The sequence below is a fragment of the Ursus maritimus genome, unplaced genomic scaffold, assembly GCF_017311325.1.
Source record: "Ursus maritimus isolate PB19 unplaced genomic scaffold, ASM1731132v1 scaffold_24, whole genome shotgun sequence".
Lineage (NCBI taxonomy): Eukaryota > Metazoa > Chordata > Mammalia > Carnivora > Ursidae > Ursus > Ursus maritimus.
This window is the reverse complement of record NW_024424897.1, coordinates 39,924,848-39,943,705: the sequence shown is the minus strand read 5'-3', so window position 1 is coordinate 39,943,705 and position 18,858 is coordinate 39,924,848. Positions and strand designations below refer to the sequence as shown.

Sequence of the window (18,858 nt, the reverse complement as noted above, 5' to 3'; positions counted from 1 at the left end):
TTTTTTTTAGATTTTTATTTATTTATTTGAGAGAGGGGGAGAGAGCACGAGCAGGGGGAGGGGGAGGGGGAGGGGGAGGGGGAGGGGCAGAGGGAGAAGCTGGCTCCCCGCTGAGCAGGAAGCCCCTTGCAGGGCTCGATCCCAGGACCCTGGGTTCATGACCTGAGCTGAAGACAGTCACTTAGCCACCTGAGCCACCCAGGTGCCTCCTCTTGCTGATTTTCTTAAGTGCTTCATGGTGATGAGCATTGTTCATTTCCTTACTTAGGAGCAAACCATTAGACACTGTATGTACCTGTTTTGGTTTCTTTTTTGGTAGAGCTTTTGTATTTATCCACAGCTGAGCGAAAACAAAAAAATCTTCTATATCAGAGATGAATTTTATTCTCTCTTAAGAGCTAAGATCATATTAGCCTCAAATTATTGAAATCTCAGTAACCCAAAGAAACCTGAGAAATCCTATTCCTGATCTGGGCCTTCTATGTGGTATCATTATTTCCTTATTTTTGTTTAATCTCATTTTAGAATTCTGGAATTTTATATAGTTGGCTCTGGGTTATTTCTATTAATGCAGCACGGCCAGGTTAGACATAGTTACTTTCCTCTTAATTTTAAATTAGATCAAATATTCCACCCCTCCACACCAATTTTGCTTTCCTTAATCGATCTGATTCAGCACTTATTAAGCATTGATTGATATTAATTTTAGTTTTAACTCCCTGGGTACATACCAACAGTCAGCAGAAAAAAATGGTCCTAAAACATACCAAGTGACAGAAGCCAACCTTATCTTGAGCAAAGAGTCACCATATATAATAAAAATGGGTATGTGACAGTACTAGTTGGTTGTTTTTACCATATTTTTCTTGATGATTAAAAATAACAAAAAAGGGGGTACCTAGGTGGCTCAGTCTATTAAGTGCTAAACTCTTGATTTCAGCTCAGGGTCATGAGACCAAGCCCTGTGTCATTCAGGCTCTGTGCTTGTCCCTCTCTCTCTGCTCCTCCCCCGCTCTCTCGCTCGCTCGCTCTCAAATAAATAAATAAATATTTTTTAAAAATAAGAATTAAAGAATAAGAACAACAAAAAAAGGACAGACCAAAAAAATAAATTCATACGTTTATTTATACAAAATTTGAAAAAGCACTAGAAAGTAAAAAACATTCCTGTCCCTTCATTTTTATCACATTGTTCTGGGGAATATGTGACATTTTCCGGTGTATATTTTCCATTTAATTTTCCTTTAAAATGTTCTTGTGTTTACTGTTTGTTTGTTTGTTTGTTTTTGTTTAGGCACAATTTATTGGACTCAAAGATCAGCACCCTGTTGTCGTTGTGCCAAGATCCACATTTGTTAAATCCAGTTCACGGAATCGTGCAGAGTGTGGTGTACCATGAAGAGTCCCCACCGCAGTACCAAACAGCTTACCTACAAAGTAAATCAGGGTCTCGGGAGGGGGCTGCTTGATGAACTTGCTAGTGTGTCACTGTTACAGAATGCACCCACCAAAGGATTTTTTGTAAGGGATGGGCTTGTTCATACTTCTCTCTCCATGTGCCATTTTTTACTCTTTTCATTATATGTTCAGTTAGTAACGGGTTTACAACTTCTTCAGATTAAAATATGGTTTTATACTGAGTATGTTTTAAGTGAGTTTTAGTCTACTCTGACATTCATTCTGAAAAAATGTTTTCAATGTGTGTGTAAGTCTTAAATGTCATCAGCCATATAACTTATTTAATTTCTGTTAAGATTAAAAGAGTGTCATGCTTATTGTAAGAATAACATTTGATTTGTTGCAGGTTTTGGTTTTAATGGCTTGTGGCGGTTTGCAGGACCCTTTTCAAAGGTAAGAAAATCTGTTTTTCTCTATTGACAAAATGGAAGTTTTTATTCATATTAGTGTGCGTGCTTTAAGAACACGCAGTATGCTGAAAACCAGAATGATGATTCACGATAAACACATAATGTTATTTTTACAAAATGTTTTCCACCACAAGATTCTTTCTAAGAGGCAGCACCTTTAATAGGTTCATATATCAGTTTTTACAAAAAACAACTCCATTCAGCTTATGCTTGACTCTTCAGAAGGGTGTGATAAAGCTCTGTAAAGTTTTTTGCTCTCAGTCACTTGTGTGTTCGAGGGTCATAATGCATACACTTAAGTATCCTGTAATTAGGAAGGAGCAGGGCCCATGGTTACAATCTACCTCATGACCCAAAACTAATGTAATGTTATATGTCACATCTCAGTTTTTTAAAGAAACTACATAATGAAAAAAAATTTCCTCATGAAAACATTTTTCCTTCCAGCCTATTGGATTAGATTCGGTTTTATCCAGAATATATCCTTATTTGTTCCTGTGCATTTTTTTCTTTGATTGGCATTAGCTGATACAGTGCTACATAAATGTGTTTTTAATTATTCTCTCTATATATGGTCCCTCCAGATGGATTGAGATTCCTTGAAGGCAGGACTTCTGTTTCTTCCCCACCCAGTTCCCAGTGCAGTGTTCTAGATACAGGGGTGCTAATCCAAGGTGAATTAATCTAAATCTTATTCTAGTTTTAAGAGTTAGGTATTTCGTTTTTTATTTTGTTCAGTTATCACCGAATATCTCTTGGTATACAAAGGCTGTCATTTAAGAAATGGGCCTGAATTCCTAGAAATGACGTATATCTTGCAGGAAGGTGAGTAGTTTGATTGCCAGTGACCCTCTGCCCCCGCAGTGGTCGGTTGAGTCTCTAAATGGTAGCCGGCATGATGATCCTCTGCTCATTTTCTCCGTTTTGGAAAATCGACTAGATGTCATTGCTGATGGTTTTATTGTCTCAGGATTAATTCAGCCTTTGCCTCTGCGTGGCTTTTAGTAATTGCAGGTTCATCTGGAAGCTGTAGGTGTAAGCTGAAGAGTTCCTGGTTCTAAGTCCCATGGTAGTCTAGAAATACTACGCCACCCCCTTTTTTAATGCTCTCTAGTACAAAAGAAGAAAAATAATGCATTAAGCCCAAAACAAAAATTGAGTTAATCTTTTTTGGCTTCAAAGGGGATTTACAGAAAAAAAGAATGGAGCTAAAATAATTTCCTATTTTCCATTACAGCAAACACAAATCCCAGACTATGCTGAGCTTATTGTTAAGTTTCTTGATGCCTTGATTGACACGTATTTGCCTGGAATTGATGAAGAAACCAGTGAGGAGTCCCTCCTGACACCCACTTCTCCTTATCCTCCTGCAGTGCAGAGCCAGCTTAGTATTACTGCTAACCTTAACCTTTCTAATTCCATGACCTCACTTGCAACTTCCCAGCATTCCCCAGGTTAGTAAATGTCATCTTTATATAAATTTGAGCAATAATATTCATATACCAACATCAGGAATTCCCTTGTTATCAGGTTATAGTAGATTTTGCTCCTTTTTATCATGAGGTTCATCTTACATTTCTTCTTTACCTTATAGCTGACTTGAATTTTGTTATTCTATAAAGCTTTCTACCTTCAAACAGTTACTCATAAGATAGTGAAATGTTTAGAGTGTTCACGTAGTGTTCTAAGGTTGATAAGTATTTAGAGCTTGGGCAGGAAGAGCAGTGTCTAAGGTACCTTTCCCTGTAGGTGAAGAGAATTAGAATTCCCTGACTAGATAGACTAGCCTTGCCCTAAGGGCTTCTATGTCTCTGATACAGCATACTGTATCCAGAAGGTACACAAAGTACGGTAGTGCCCCATGTCCCTCTTGCCAGCAACAATTCAACCATCCAGAGACCAACCTGAGAATCTAGGAAAATCAACAGCCAGAGAAACGTCATCTCAAGAAAATAACATCTTAAAGCACATAAGCATATGCCACAGAGTCAGTCTTAGCTCCACATGGGAGAAGTATGCCAGCGCCACATGGAGCTGAGAGGTGGATACACTGAGAACTAATAGCGAATAGCCTGAGCAGGCCTGAGATGCACAAGATGGCAGAAATGGCAAACCTGGAGACTTCTGGGCTCATTCAGTGTCACAGTGAATGGTTTCCTACAACTCTGGTCAACCCTAGAGGTGTGTTACTCATTGAAGAACTGACGCCATTTTGTGTGGTGATGACAGCGGGTAGTGAGGGAAAGCTTCCATGTGGTCATGTTTTCCATTCAGAATGATACCCTTCTAAAATGGTGAAAATTTAAAAAATTTTAAAAAGGTTTTGTGTTTAAAGTTCCATTATCTGAAAATTTTACTTATGAAGCACCGACATATAATTACTGTACATCATTCCTTTTTAGGTGTTAGCATGGATTTTTTTTTTAAAAGCCTGATGATGTATTACAACTGTTTTGTGGTGTTCAAGACACGTGAATAGAATCCCTGTTTTATAATCCCAGTTTTGCTTGAATATTTAAACATACTTAGTTTTGAAGGCCTGAAGAACTTGGCAAATATAATATCCAATTCATATTACAAACCATTGTATTAAATTAACTATATTCATCTATTAAGCTTTGGTCATCAGAGGAAACAAATTGTTTGGTTCAGCATTTATTTATCAATCCTCTTACCACACCTAGTCAGATTCTTTTTTTCCTCCAAGAAATAAGAGAAATCTGGCCAATGTCTCTTCCACATAGAACCATGTCCGTTTGCCTCTGTCACTTCTTCCCTAGGACAGTGTTTCTCCAACTATGACCCCAGACCAGCATCGGCATCATTTGGGAGCTCACTCGAATGCACATACTAGAGCCCCACCCCAGACCTCTTGCATAAGAAACTCCAAGAGTGGGGCCAGCCAGCAGTCTGTTTTAATAAACACCCCAGGTGATTCATACACACGCTAGAGTGTGAGAAGCACTGCCTGAGGGTATGCCTGTGGTCTTGCCCCATTATCAGCATTTCAACCATTAAAGCCAGGGAAAAACTCAAAATGTACTTTCTTCTAGATATTGCAGCTACTGAACTCTCCCCCACCACTGCACGACACCCCCCCTCCACCTCCAAATCTTAGCATTTGAGAGCTAAGGAGGACTGTAGAGATCATTTAGTTCTAGGCTTACCATGTCAAGTGTGATGGGGAAACTGGGGTTTAGAAGAGCTAAGGTAATTGCTTTATCACACAGTCCTCATCCAGAACCGGGGCCAGTGCTCTTCGTACAGCATTCATCGTCTCGCACATCTATGATCTGTCCATCAGCTTTCTTCCCTCCCTTTGTGTCCCTGTTTCTTTCATTTATTTGTTTATGTATTGCTGTCTCATTACTTCCATCTGCCTTACCCTAAGTCCACCACTCCTTTTTTCCATATAGCTCTCTGTTTTCTGAATTACTTATTCTTTATAATGTTAATGACAATTAGAAAATTCATAGACTCTGTCTGTATTTCCCCTCTGATTTTTAAAGTTTGGTTCATTTTGATCGAACTTTTGCCTCTTGGGCTACTGAAGTGGTGTTAAACCTGTCAAAATGATTATTTGTTTCTATATTAACTTTTTTTTTTTTTTAACACCCAGACTGATTGTTAGAGAGATTTCTGCCCATCTTTGCCCACTAACGGAGACCATAAAATAACTAGGTTAAAAACACAGGTAGCAGTACAGGTCCCCCTACTAGTTCATTAATTGCTTATATCCTGTGTTGGTTGTTTAAAAAAAGAGTCCTATCCTGTAACCTCTTATTTAGAATTGTTTCTAAAAATCAGAAAATTGTGTATGTGGTTTTGGTTTTAAACCAATAGTGTCACTTTTAGTAGTTCTTCAGATGGCTGCTTGAATAGACGACCACAGCCTGGAAGCCTTTGACTTTTCTCAGAGCAAACTGAAGCTTTAAAAGCAGTAGAATTAATTAAGTAGAATCATGGTGTTCTGCATTTTCTGGCTTTGAATTGAAAATTGTGTGTCCTTGGTTTGCCAGATTTTTTTACTACATGTTTTTGGAAAAAGGGTTTATCTTTTCAATAGGGACTTCACTCTCCTATGAGACAAACCCATTTGTATCTCTAAATTGTGGGCTCATCTCCATGAAAGGATCCTGATTTATCTATGTATCTAATCACTGTGCTTTTGCCATTTGCTGTTACAGAATACCTCTTTAAGAGTTAATTCTTCATTCATAATTAGGTATTCTGCTTTGTAGCTTTAGCTGCATGTAATCTTATATTCCTGCCTCCTCAATTCTTTATGGAGCTGAATTTGCTGATATCAAAGGGCTGAAAGAAATGATGAATCTTATTCAGATTCTCAACTCAGCCTAGCATTTCAACTTTGCTGTTTGGCTGTATAAAAATCAAAATAGGTTCCTGTCTCCACTCCCATCAGCCAAGTCCCAAGCAGAAGTATTTATTTATTTACTTGCTTGCTTATTTATTTTTAAGGATTTTATTTATTTAGAAACCACGCAAGCAGGGGAAGGGGCAGATGGAGAGGGAGGGAGAAAGCAGACCCCCAGCTGAGTGCGGAGCCCGTCGCAGGGCCTCCATTCTGTGACCTCAAGACCACGACCTGAGCCGAAACCAGGAGTAAGATACCCAACCAACTGAGCCACCCAGGCACTCCCCAAGCAGAAGTATTTAAAGAAATTTCATGTCACTCCTGAAATGGAGCACAAATGTGGCTTGCCGTCAAATTACCAACATTAATCTGGGCCCAGTCTCTCGAGCTTTAAGCAGCTGAAAACTCTGTTGCCCTGTGTTGAAAAGCAGAAGTCACTGATCTGCATAGAGCTCAGCTCTTTGCTGCAGACTTTCCTTGTCAGTGCAAGACTCTGCTTTCTAGATCTTTGGTACTTAGCAAGATCAGCCACTAAGCTGTATTTTCTTTTTGGTCACCAACCAGCATTCTCTGCTATCAAATCAGCTAGATAAGAGATTCATGAACTCCCTCCCACTCCCAAGCATTAAACCTTAATTAAATAAAGTATTACTTTATTTTTGGGGGGTAATTCATTAGCCACCAGCTTTTGAGGAAGTAGTGGTCACTTACATAAAGCAATTGTCTCTGAAAATGCATTCTTCTTGACAGATTATCATAGCTCACTTGTTGATCCCCTTAGCACAAGGAGGATTATTTTCTAAATCTGTATCTTAAAATATGTAAATGATGGTCTTCTGACTCCCTCCCTAGTTGAAATTGAACTTGGCATCAGTGGAGCTGTCAGTGGAGTTCAGTACATGTAAAATTGTATTAACCTTTTAGCCAAATGAACATAAAACTCTGCCTCTTCAGATTTTCCCAAATGTCACTAAGAGAACCCTGAAGAGAATCCATAAAATTTACTCTCTGACATATAAGACTATTCCAAATTGGTTTTGTAGTCCCCTGTTAGGTCCAGGATAGCTGAACTGGACATGAATGGAAGAACCAGAATTAGAGCTAGAAAAACCAAGCTATCCACTTAAAAATGCTGTGTGTATGGGGCGCCTGGGTGGCTCAGTCGTTAAAGCGTCTGCCTTCGGCTCAGGGCATGATCCCAGAGTCCTGCGATTGAGCCCCACATCAGGCTCCTCCCCTGGGAGCCTGCTTCTTCCTCTCCCACTCCCCCTGCTTGTGTTCCCTCTCTCACTGGCTGTCTCTCTCTCTGTCAAATGAATAAATAAAATCTTAAAAAAAAAAAAAATGCTGTGTGTAGGGGGCTCTCGCTTGCTTAAGCCCAAGCCATGAGTGGTCCTCTTAGGTAATGAGCAGAGAAGCCTTTTTAAAACCATAGTTCTGAATGCTGGATCACGTTCTCAGGTGCAGTCTCCCTGCATCCTCTTTACGTCTTGAAGAGCAAGTACACTAGAAATAAAAATCCAGACAGAAATACATGGACTTAGTACTCATTAGGAAATTCAGTAGATCCACTTCCAGTGTATTAAATTTTAATACTCTGCCAAGGTGTCCTGATGATCTTCGTGCTGTAATTTTATTCAGTAAACAATGGCACGCCCATTTTGTAGGTGTACACGAGGTAATCCGGGACACTTAAAGATGAGAGAGACCCTGGTCACCAAAGACTTGACAGTTTTTGCCTGTGGATCTCAGTACTGGGTTTTGAGCTAAAGTTTTACTTCCTTCTGACAAATTCTACGTGTACACAAGTTCTTTGATTTTAAGTGCAAGATCCATAGGACAGTGCTCTGTAGAAAATAACCAGAATTCCAGATATTTATCCTGTAGAGATTCATTGTTTACTATATGCAAGGAGCTCTTTTAGACCGAGGGAAGCGGAGGAGCTAGTAGCACACGATACCTGCCCTCAGATGGATTTCGGGGTAAGAGGGCAAGGTGTACACAGAGAACGATTTTGACCTCCTTCGTGCGGCTTGTTATGTTGGACTGTGTACTATAGAGTGTTCTGATCAAAGGGACATAAGTTTGGAAGACTCCGGTAATAGGACAAAACTTTTATAACATTTTTGACCTCAAAAAATGTGAGGTGTGTATAATAATTTTTTGAACAAAATAACCATGTGATCTATTTTACATGTTTTTTACTAGGAAAAAAAAAATCTTTCCCCCCTTTGATCATTTATTTTACTGTTAGTATTGGAAGATGAATTTTTTTAGAGCAAAAACCTGTTCAGTTGAGCTTTTCTTGTTTTGTTTTTTTAAATTCATCTCTTCCACTTTATTTGGGACTGTGTCCAAGCCCGTCAGTTATTCACTCACTCTGCTTCTTAGAGGTAGCCCCTCCCCGCGCTGGGAGGCTGGGTGGATCAGCTAGGAGTGTTGACGGCTGTGCGCACCGTGGTGGTGCGTCAGAACCGTTTCTGTACGTGTAGACTCAGTTCTGAGTAACCCTCCTGATGCGCTCCTCAGGTCTCACCTGTCTCCCTCTTAGAAGAAACCTGCAGGCCTCTCTTTCAAGACTACTTAAAATCTCTGAAACAAATTAATGTTTTGGGGACCGCACACGGTGTCCCCAGACCTTCGTTTGGTACTTTCTTAATATTTTTCCATCTTTTTCTGTGTTATTATTACCCTGTATTTAAGGGAGAAAAAGTATTTTAAACTGAGCAATTGCTTGGGGTCATTTCTGCGAATTTTTCACTTAATTTTTTTAGTTTAATTCTTGACTTAAAATTCTTAATTCTGAAGAAGGTGGTAAAAACACATTTATCTGTAAAATTATAAGTTCTAACATTTATTCACAGAGTGTAATATTTAGGAAGTTAATGGTCAGAGTTCAAGAATTCAAAACAGATTTCTTCTGAAAACCAGGGAACGTAATAATTGTCCAATGTCTACTCGTATTGCACCCTTTTGAAAAACCACGTGGACATCACTTCCTTTTGTTTTTCCTTCCGCCCCGTGTCCGCGAAGCTTCTCTGCCTTGCTCTAAGTCAGCAGTTTTCATGCAGCTGCTCCCTCATCAAGGTACTCTCTCCTTCCGCCATCCCCGCACGGAATGCTGCTTCCCCCGCGCTCATCCCGAGCACGTGGCGTGAGACTTCGCTCACGGAGCCCTGTCGGCACAGTTTGGCTTAGCACCGGCGGCACTTGTAAACCCGCCGCTTTAAGGTCTGGTGCTCCCTGGCCCTGCGCGGCCGCGCATCCTGTGGCCGCGAGCGAGCTGCTTCCACTCCTCCGCGAGAACATGCGGTCCCAGCCCCGGGCGAGCAAGGCCGGTGAACAGGAAACCCGAGGGAGAGTTAATAGGGAAAGGAGGGGATGTGGTTTGGGGAAGAGTTTTTAGCTTAGGAAATTTTCCGCCAGCATAAATCCGATCCCAGTATTCCTTTAGAATTTAAAGCTGGCTGTGTACTCTATCACCTGTGTGTAAAAAAAGGAATATGGTCTCGAGTAAGCTCTAAGGACTAAGAAGAAAAAACTGCAGTACACTTATATCTGATTTATAAAAGCTGCTTTGTATTCTTTTACTCTTCCGTAACTATTATACGAAAAGATTCGACCAAATACAAAACGAAGTATTGGCCACTGATGAAAGTACATTAAAAGTTTTGTGAATTCTTATAGTTACAGTTTTGTGTTTCTAGCTTAAAATACAAATACTTCCAAACACATATTTAACATGTCTCCGTGGAGGTATTTGCTGTAGCATTAGAATAAGCGATGGTTACCTTTTCTTCTAAAAGATTTATTATATTCTGTGCTTGTTTACATTAGCTTAGGTACACATTCTAGTGTGAAATTCAAGTACCGAGCATTTGTTCTAATACTCCTTTCAGTACGTCACTCGATCTTTTTTTACTTCAGGTGTCAGGAGCATCTTGATTTGGGTAGTAATTGTTTTATCTGTGTGCAGAAAGTCTTCACAGGGATTATCTTATCTGAGTGTTGTAACAATCCTTTGAAATAGGCGCATCTACTCTTCTCCTTAATGGACAGATTAAGAACTAGAACCAAATTAGGGTCTGATCCCACCAAGACTCAAACCTGGGTCTTCTGCCCTGTTTGCATCGTTGTATGTAAAATGAGCCCTCCGACGGGTTTGCCTTCTCGTGTACGTCGTAAGACTTTTCGGACGGGTTTGCCGTAGTCTAGATGTAATCAACGGAGCAACGCGGAGTCGGGTAACCCACCGGATTTGAGTCATTCGTCTTTTTTGTGGAGTTGACGTTTGTTTGTTGTGTGACTTCGCACAAATCACCTAATCCATTTTTCTTCAGCTTCTCAAGAACTGAAAGGGATTCTATCCTTTTATTATTTCATGAAAGCATCAGGTTCCGGTTTGGGAAAGCCATTTTGGTGCTTAAAAATTAGGTGAAATTTTAAAATGAAGTGTTTTATTTTTCGTCAGGCTGGATCTATCCCTAGTTGTCAAAATAAATAAGCCCTGATACCTGCCTTCAAGGAACTCATGTTCGAGCAGAGGAGATAGACATACAACTTCAATTAACTATCATGCACTCTAATCATTTTTCCCACTTGATTTACTAAATACGGGCCAATAACATCTTTTATTTAGGATTTCATCTTTATCTGGAACCACCAGAGTTCACTAAAGCATAGTGCTTAGTAAGGCACTGCTATAGAGAGTTCCAGCTTCTTCTGTCCTGCATGTTTGTAACTGGCTTAAAATACAAATACTTCTAAACACGTTTGACCACAGCCTCTGTGGGAGAATTTAAACTAGGAATTCTGGACCACAAAAGTTTTTACCTTTGTTTCATTCAGATGGTGGCTTCAGGGTTTCCTTTCCATCACCTCATGGGTTGGGTTTTTTTGTTTTTTTGGTTTTTTTGTTTTTTTTGGTTTTTTTTGTTTTTTTTGCTTTTGTGCCCACTGAGCCAGTGCTGAGGGGCCTAAGAGAGACCAGAGTGCAAAGCCTCGGAGAGGCAACACCAGGGTCTGCTCCCTAATTCAAAATATAGCCCATGCCAGTGCAGGGTGAATTCTGTCTGCATTTGAGCAGTCTGGCTGACCGTCGGAGAGTTCTTCCTATGGAATGCTAAGACCAGCTCCTTCACTAGCATCTTAGAGAGGTTTCTAGATTTCACTGTGGAGGGCAAAATGAAGGACTGCTGCCAGAATTCTCAAACGTGCTAATTATGCTTGGAAACAGAAATGGCAGAACCTGATACCGTGATCACTGCTTCTTACTAACTTGGCTTCTCCAAGATCCTGTACCTTGGTATAAATACAATGCATTTTTAATTGATTTTTTTTTCTTAAAAATGACCCTCCACGATGTTTATGTCAGCTTCCCCTTTGATCTTTAAAGTAAAACAGCTTTTCTCTGAAGTTGGGAATCAGTTATGCCCCCTTTACCTGAGATGAAAATTAATTTGAGAGTGGAAGTAGGACATCAGCCTCTCACATAGCATGGAAGCTTTTGGCCATGAGTAATGGGACTAAGTCGGTGACACTTTAACGTTTTTTACCAAAAGGAACACATGCTCATGAGGAAAACAATTAGAAAATTCAGAAGAATGGAAGAAAAAAATCACCCATGATCCCACTGCTCTAAGATAATCGCTGTTTATTAACATTTTAGTACATCATCTTCTGGTGTCTTTTCTTTACATAGTAGAGGTCCTCGTATGTGTAAAACTTTATACCTTGCTTTCTGTCCTTAACATTTAACTGGAAATAAGGCTTTTAAATTTTTATTTAGAGGTCTGAAGGTTACTTGCTTAACAGAAAGTAGAATATCCTTCGTATTTCTTTGAAGAAATCTTCACCTAGTGACTTAATCTGTGTGACCCCAACTTCTGTAACTTTAATTCTTAAGAATATCAGTGGGCAGCAGGCCCTTGTCCTCAAACAAAAGCATGGCCGCCTTGCAGTGTAATGACTGCTTTCTCTCCAGAGCAAGTGGAGTGTCTTGTGGTGGCAAGGCCGTGTCCCAGGTGGGCACACTAGAACAAGCCCAAGGTGGCAGATTGAGGGCAGAGAGCCACAGGCCCTCCTCGTGGTGGTCCACACTGGGCTCCTCCTGATGGCTGTCTCCTAGTTGTTTACGGCCCTTATTTTTTTTAAATCCTAGCTTTGCCTCAATCTTATTTCCTATCAAAGATAAGAACCTACATAAGGAACTGTGGACTCGAACTCGTAGGCCACGTGCAGATTTAAGGAAATGGAAAGTCAGGTGCACTTAAGTTCATGATAATTTCAGATGGAGGAAGCTAAAAAAAATATTTCGGGGGGTCTTTTCCACTCAAAATACAGCACCACATCCTGGAGATCAGGGGTTGCATGCTTTTGGGCTCTGAATTACAATGATCACATTTAAAAATGGAAGCATTCAGTTCAACCAATATTTACTGAAAAAGATACCAACTAGATCTTACCAGAAAATGAAAATGAATAATAAATGATCTTTGCTTTTCTAGGTGCTTTTTACTCTTGTAGAGGAAATAAGATGCATACGCATGTTGTGGTAGCAGAGTCAGAACGTAAGAAATGTAAATGCCACGTAGAAGCAGGGAGAAGAGAGAGGCAGCAGAATGCATGGTGAAGGAAGTGGAAATGAGGCACAAATGGGTCGAATTTATCTTGTGGAGCCAGGCAAGATAGCGGAGAGAGCCTGCGCAAACACCCCCGAGGAGTTCAGGGCACGCTGGAGGGCGTGGGCAGCCTCCTTTCAGTTTTGTTATTTTTCTTTAAAAAAATCACTCCGGAGAGGATGCAGATACATAGGTAGAAGAGAATAAAAGTCATCCAGAATTCTGTTAGCCAGAGAAAAGTTCTGTGATCACTGTGGTGCCCTTTCTTGCATTCATCTTCCCGCACATACGACTGGAACAGGGCAGATTGGAGATGCCGGTCCACCATGCTCGGCTCCGAGAGCTGCGGCGGACGTGCTTCAGCTGCATCCAGACCCCTAGCGTGGCGCACTTTGTCACAAAGGAGCGCTCACAGATGCCCAGTGTTGCTTTGATAAGTTCCAGACAGCAAACCTTTATTGAGCCTGTGGAAATCTGGCAGCGTGCCTCCAGATGCCTGACACTCTGAGTTGAGTGCAAGGCTGAATGTCAATGATGTGGGGCTCCTAGAAGATCGTCCCAAATCCATTTTCTGCTCAGGAGCCAATAAGTAGATGTGTGGATATGTGTCCATTTTCTGTAATACAGAAATGGTGCTTTGTCCAAAAATGAGTATTTTCCTTTCTCAGATTTCATGTTTATTTTAAAATCCTAATGGTATGATAAGAATAAGGTAAAAATTACCTGAATTAACACCATCCAGAAGTAACAAATTTGGCAGATGTTTTCCCAGCCTTTTTTTTTTTTTCCTGGATAGAGAGTTTTTTTCCTTCAAAATTATGGTCATCTTTCTGTATCAGTAAATATCAAGCAGTACTTTATGTTTTGTATAAATTGCTAAAGTGCTCTCCAGCTTTCTGCTCTCCCACCAAGTTATGCCAGAGGTGGGTATAATCACTAATTATTTTGGTAAATTTTATTGAAGTAAAACTGAAAAGTACACAGATCAAGTTTACAACCTAGTGAACTTTTAAGAAGGAGACACTTAAGAATCCAACATCTGCATCAAGAAACAGACACTACCAGCACCCCAAGAAACCACCCACCTGTCCCCTTCCAATCAGTGCGTCCCCGGAGGTAACCACTCTTCTGTGACCTATCTAATTTGCAATCCTTACTAATCGAATGGGCAAAAAGTATCTTGTTGTTTTGCTTCTGGTTGCTTTTATGAAGTCACTGCTTGGACTATTTCTAAAATTCACGGTAGGGCCCAGTTTTTGGAGGTTAAGTCTCCTCCATGAAAGAAATGCATGGCATCTATTTTAGGTGCAGAACATGAAGGGATTTGCCATAGTTGAAAACACTGAAGCAAAGATTCTACAGTAAGACCTTTGTCATATGTTATTTTCTCAGTAAATATTGGAGCTTCTTGGGGACAGGCACTATGAATTAAAAAAATATATATCTTCCTTTGTTTGAAATGACAAATTTCAGTACCTTGTGCAACTGGAGAGTGTATTTGTATAGGAACACCAGCAAGGATATGTGGCTAGAAGCTGACCTCTGCTGGAAGCTTCTGGTATGATGTGGAGGGAAGGAGCCCTAGTCTTCCTGGTGGCTGCTAGCCTTCGTTCAGCTCCAGCCTGCCTGCCTCTAGCTTTCTCTTGCAACTTCTCAGGTTTTTTTTTCTTACGCTGTTTTTTTGCTGTGATAGCAAATTGTGCTTAACAAAACGTGACGTTTACTGTGTGGCAAGGTTGTTATAAACATCCTAGCAGTTGACTGTTGAAATATGCGAAAACAGTTCGCCAGGTTTGTGTATCTCGTATACGCATCATGAGATTCAGGCCAGGAGCTTAAATGCAGAGGACGGGGAGTGACTGGCTGCTCTGCTTCTCTCCAGGAATCGACAAGGAGCACGTTGAACTCTCCCCCACCACTGGGCACTGTAACAGTGGACGAACTCGCCACGGATCCGCAAGCCAAGTGCAGAAGCAAAGAAGCGCTGGCAGTTTCAAACGTAATAGCATTAAGAAGATCGTGTGAAGCTTTCTTCCTTTCCTTTTTCAAGCAGACTTAGCTCACACGGGCTCGTCACTAGTGACCCCTCACCACCGTGCTGTGATGCTGCACTTCGTGTTTATAATGAGCCCACCCACGTCTGCCATGTTGCCAGATGACCAACTCTCGGAAGCATTGCCTAAATTTAATGCTGCTTTTTCTTTAACTTTTTTTTTTCTTCTACTTTTGGTGTGTCTGGTATAGCAGGTGTTCAGAACAACTGCAAAGAAAGTGGGAGGTCAGGACACTCGAACTGAGAACATCCCAATTGTGAGAGAGGATGAATTCTCGAATACTGCTACCACTGGCCAGCTATGAAAGCCATTTGCACAGAGCTCTCTGCCTTCTCTGTTTTCCCCTTCTTCATCATACAAAGTAAAGTGTTAGTCTTATTTACACACTTTTCGAGATAGAAGTTTATGGGAGAAATAATACTATAACCCCAGTATGTTTAATCTGACTTTTAGCTGTGGACTTTTTTTTACCTTACGAAACGGAAGGAACCATAGAGGTCAAGCCTCAGTGACTTCACACCATAAAGCCACAGGCAAGGTACTTTGGGGGGTGGAGGGATTTAGTATTTTGTAATGAGTTCTTAAGAAGTACTAACACTTGAGTATTAGCAATAATTACAGGAAAAATAAGCATAACCACGTATATCTTAACGTTACCGAATTAAAGCAATGGGTTCTGAGGCCTTATCCAAACTCAGTCATCCAAACTAGTTTATTTTTTTTCCTCCAGTTGATTATCTTTTAATCTTTAAATATACTAAAAGTTGTTGTTTTTTGTTTTTATAAGCCAAGACTATACTAAGTATAGTAATTATGTGTTTTCCCCCTCCCTCTCTTCTTTCCTGAATAATTCTAAGCAGGGTAATAATCAGTGAACAAAGTGCTGAAAATTGTTCCTTGAAGGTAATTTTCATAGATGTTTGCATTAGCTCCATAGCAAAATGGAATGGTACGTGACTTTTAGAGTAGCTGATGCTTTTATTTTGTTTAATAATTTTCCCAGAAACACAGAGTATGGTGTATATTATCAAAAATTTCTTCGATAACATGTATTTTAAGTGTCTTGTAATCTTCCCCCTCCCCCCCCCCAAAAAAATCAGGAATCTCTTTAGTAGAACATTTGGGTTCTATATGATAGAATTGCATTTAATCACTGTGAAAGGACTGGTCAGCCTGCATTAGGATGACAATAGGGGACCTTAAGAGTTGCTGCTATACTGAACGGTATGGATTGTCATGGTGTTGGAATTTCCATAGCAATGCAGATCCAGTTTTTTTGTGGTACCTGCAGTATGCAAAATGATTTGACTTCAGTGAACATAGTAGTAGTGTCTGGATGTTCCAATTTAGATCTAAACCATATTTATTACAAAAAGATATCATCCCCCTGCTCCCAGGTTCCCTTTATATGTTACGATGTAATGGCTTTGGGAGGGGAAAAGAAACCTAGGGGAGGGGGAGCTTCCTGCAGTGCTGTTTCATGAGTGGATTTCAGTAAATTAAATTCCACAGCTAAGTCAATAAATAATGGTACATTGAAGTGTTCTGATTTTAATAATATAACACATTTCACATTTATCCACACAGTAACAATGTAATATGTTAATGTAAATAAAATTGCTTTTGATATTCAGAAATAACAAGAATTTAGTTTTTTTAATTTGTTTACAGTCTGGGAAAAGTAAGAACTATTTGCCAAAATAAAAGGAAAAAACTTTAGTATTAATTGTTATTTTGACGTAGAATTGTTGGAAAATATTGAAGACAGGTGCACTTAACTAAACTTTTGTTTTTAACTATTGTAGAGGCTGCATTAGAGTAGGGAGTTCATAGTAGCAGCTGGGAGTGTAGAGACGCTGAGACGAGAACTGAGTTTAGAAGGAGACCCTTAACGTCCCCATGCCACGCTGCCGTTAGGGCTCGGTTCCCCCTGACCCAGTGCTTCTGGGGAGGTATCGCAACTTCTCGGATCCTGGAATAAAAGGCCAATGTGAGCCTTTAATCATTGTGGTTCCATGTTTTTCCTCTTTGTTGGTTGGTTTGGTGCATGCTGGTGGGTGTTGTTACGCTCTTTTGCTTCTCCCGTCAAAATAGAGAAACTGCCAAAGGTTTTCTGTTAAAAAATAGTGATGTTTCCATAACAAGTTCTCCAAGGTATGCTATTTCTTAAATTTATTCATTATTTCCCTCTAGTGTAATGAATGGAATGAATTCACTTGAAGTACCTCATGAAATGATCAGCGTTGCACAAATCAAAATTGAGCCTTCTTTGAACTGCAAAAACAGTACATCCTGGAAATTTGAAAACCTACTAAGGTTTAAAATTTACCTTGTTTAGAGAACTTCCAACTTTTGAGGAAAATCTAGCTTTCCAAGTAACTAAAGTGAACATGAGCTAAGTCTCACCACTATGCTTCCCCTGAGAAATGAAACACTCTTTTAGGCCTCATACCATGATCTGCGCGAGAGATCTGACGTTCAGAGCAGGTTTCCCGTTTTGCGTAACCCAACGTGAGTTCTGTACGTTAGAAGTCATTTGTTTGGGGTTTGTGGATGTTTCCCCCTGATTTTTTTTTTTAAAGAGGCAAACATTAATTCACGTTTTCATTGTGTATAACCCACCTGTTTTATCACTGGTGCAGTCCCAGGGGTGGGCCCTTGTTTGCCAACATTGAGAACACGGTTCACTGGCTTGGGGGGAAAGCGGCGAGGCTGTGCCCTTCATCCGCTCGACCAACATGTTCATTACTGAGTGCCAGCCCTGTGCCGTCCTGAGCCCGGCGCTGAGGACGCCACGGTGAGCGGTCAGCTGCCACCCACCCCACAGGACGGAAGCTGGCAGCCCTCCCTCCCTGCTTAGTGGGCTTTAGGGTTTTTCAGTTGGGCCTGTTGGTTTTCTCATTTTGTTTTACGCCCGTCCCAACCGTCTGGGCATAATGAGGCATGTCTTATTCAATGTTACGCAATGGACTTATACACAAAGTCACTCTTCGTGTCAGCCACACAATTTTTTTTTTAAAAAAGCAGTATATTCACCTGTAAATAGTTTGTGTAAAATTTGACAGAAAAGTATATTTACTACACTGTAAATACCTGTGATGATATATTGTATTATTTTGCTTTTTTTGTAAAGCAGTTAGTTGCTGTACATGGATAACAAAACTTTGATTATTCTCGTGTTAGTATTGTTAACTTCTTCCTGCGACTGCGTCACATCATTTAAAGAAAATGCTGTGTATTGTAAACTTACATTGTATATGGTAACTTCCTCTCCTTTCCATCTGGGCCTAGATTCTGGCAGGTCCCTCGTCTACGACCTTGTTAATACTGTACGCCAGCAGGAGAGATACTGCCCAACAGTCAGAACCGATCATTGTAGGGGAAGATTGTAGAGCTCCATCTCAGACCACTGTTGTTCCCCACCCTTGTCCTCCCTGTGTATGTACTCCACCCCCCCTTTTTTAAGTAAAATGTAAATTCAATCTGCTCTAAGATGTGGGGAGTTGTTTAATTTCTTCACATGCCTCAGCTCTGTTTTCTCACTCCCCCCCCCCCAACTTCTCCCTGACCTTTTGAAACCTCAAAGCCGTTTCCTTTCTTTTAAGGATGCCTTGGGTTCTCCTCCTTCCCCCAACCCCTCCGTGGGAAAGACCTATTTCCAGAACCTCTCCAAACCAAAAGTAAAATAATTTTGGTGAAATGTGTAGGGGAGGAAAGAGTTGTCTTCGAGCGTCTTCAGGTCCCTGGCTGGGCCTGAAAATCAAACTGACAAGGACAGCCCGACAGAAGAGAAGCACACAGCCCAGATGCGTGCAGCTCACGTTTACGTGACCCAGGAGCCTTCCTAAGAAAATGAAGACCCGGAGAAACCGTTAACCCTGAGCGTTTCTATGCCAGGTCTGACGACGAGTCGGCAGTCATGGAGGAACCTGATAGGTCCG

The 18,858-nt window shown here is 40.6% G+C and overlaps 1 protein-coding gene across 1 annotated transcript in view; it reads left to right on the top strand.

The window, feature by feature from the left end:
- NF1 (neurofibromin 1) overlaps positions 1–18,404 on the top strand; it is a 260,661-nt gene extending 242,257 nt beyond the window's left edge. The window contains exons 55-58 of the mRNA XM_040641026.1: positions 1,295–1,437; positions 1,805–1,851; positions 3,106–3,322; positions 14,746–18,404. Of these exons, the coding sequence (XP_040496960.1) occupies positions 1,295–1,437; positions 1,805–1,851; positions 3,106–3,322; positions 14,746–14,888 (550 nt within the window). The 3' untranslated portion in view covers positions 14,889–18,404. The remainder of the gene's footprint in view (positions 1–1,294; positions 1,438–1,804; positions 1,852–3,105; positions 3,323–14,745) is intronic.
- Positions 18,405–18,858: the final 454 nt, after the last annotated feature.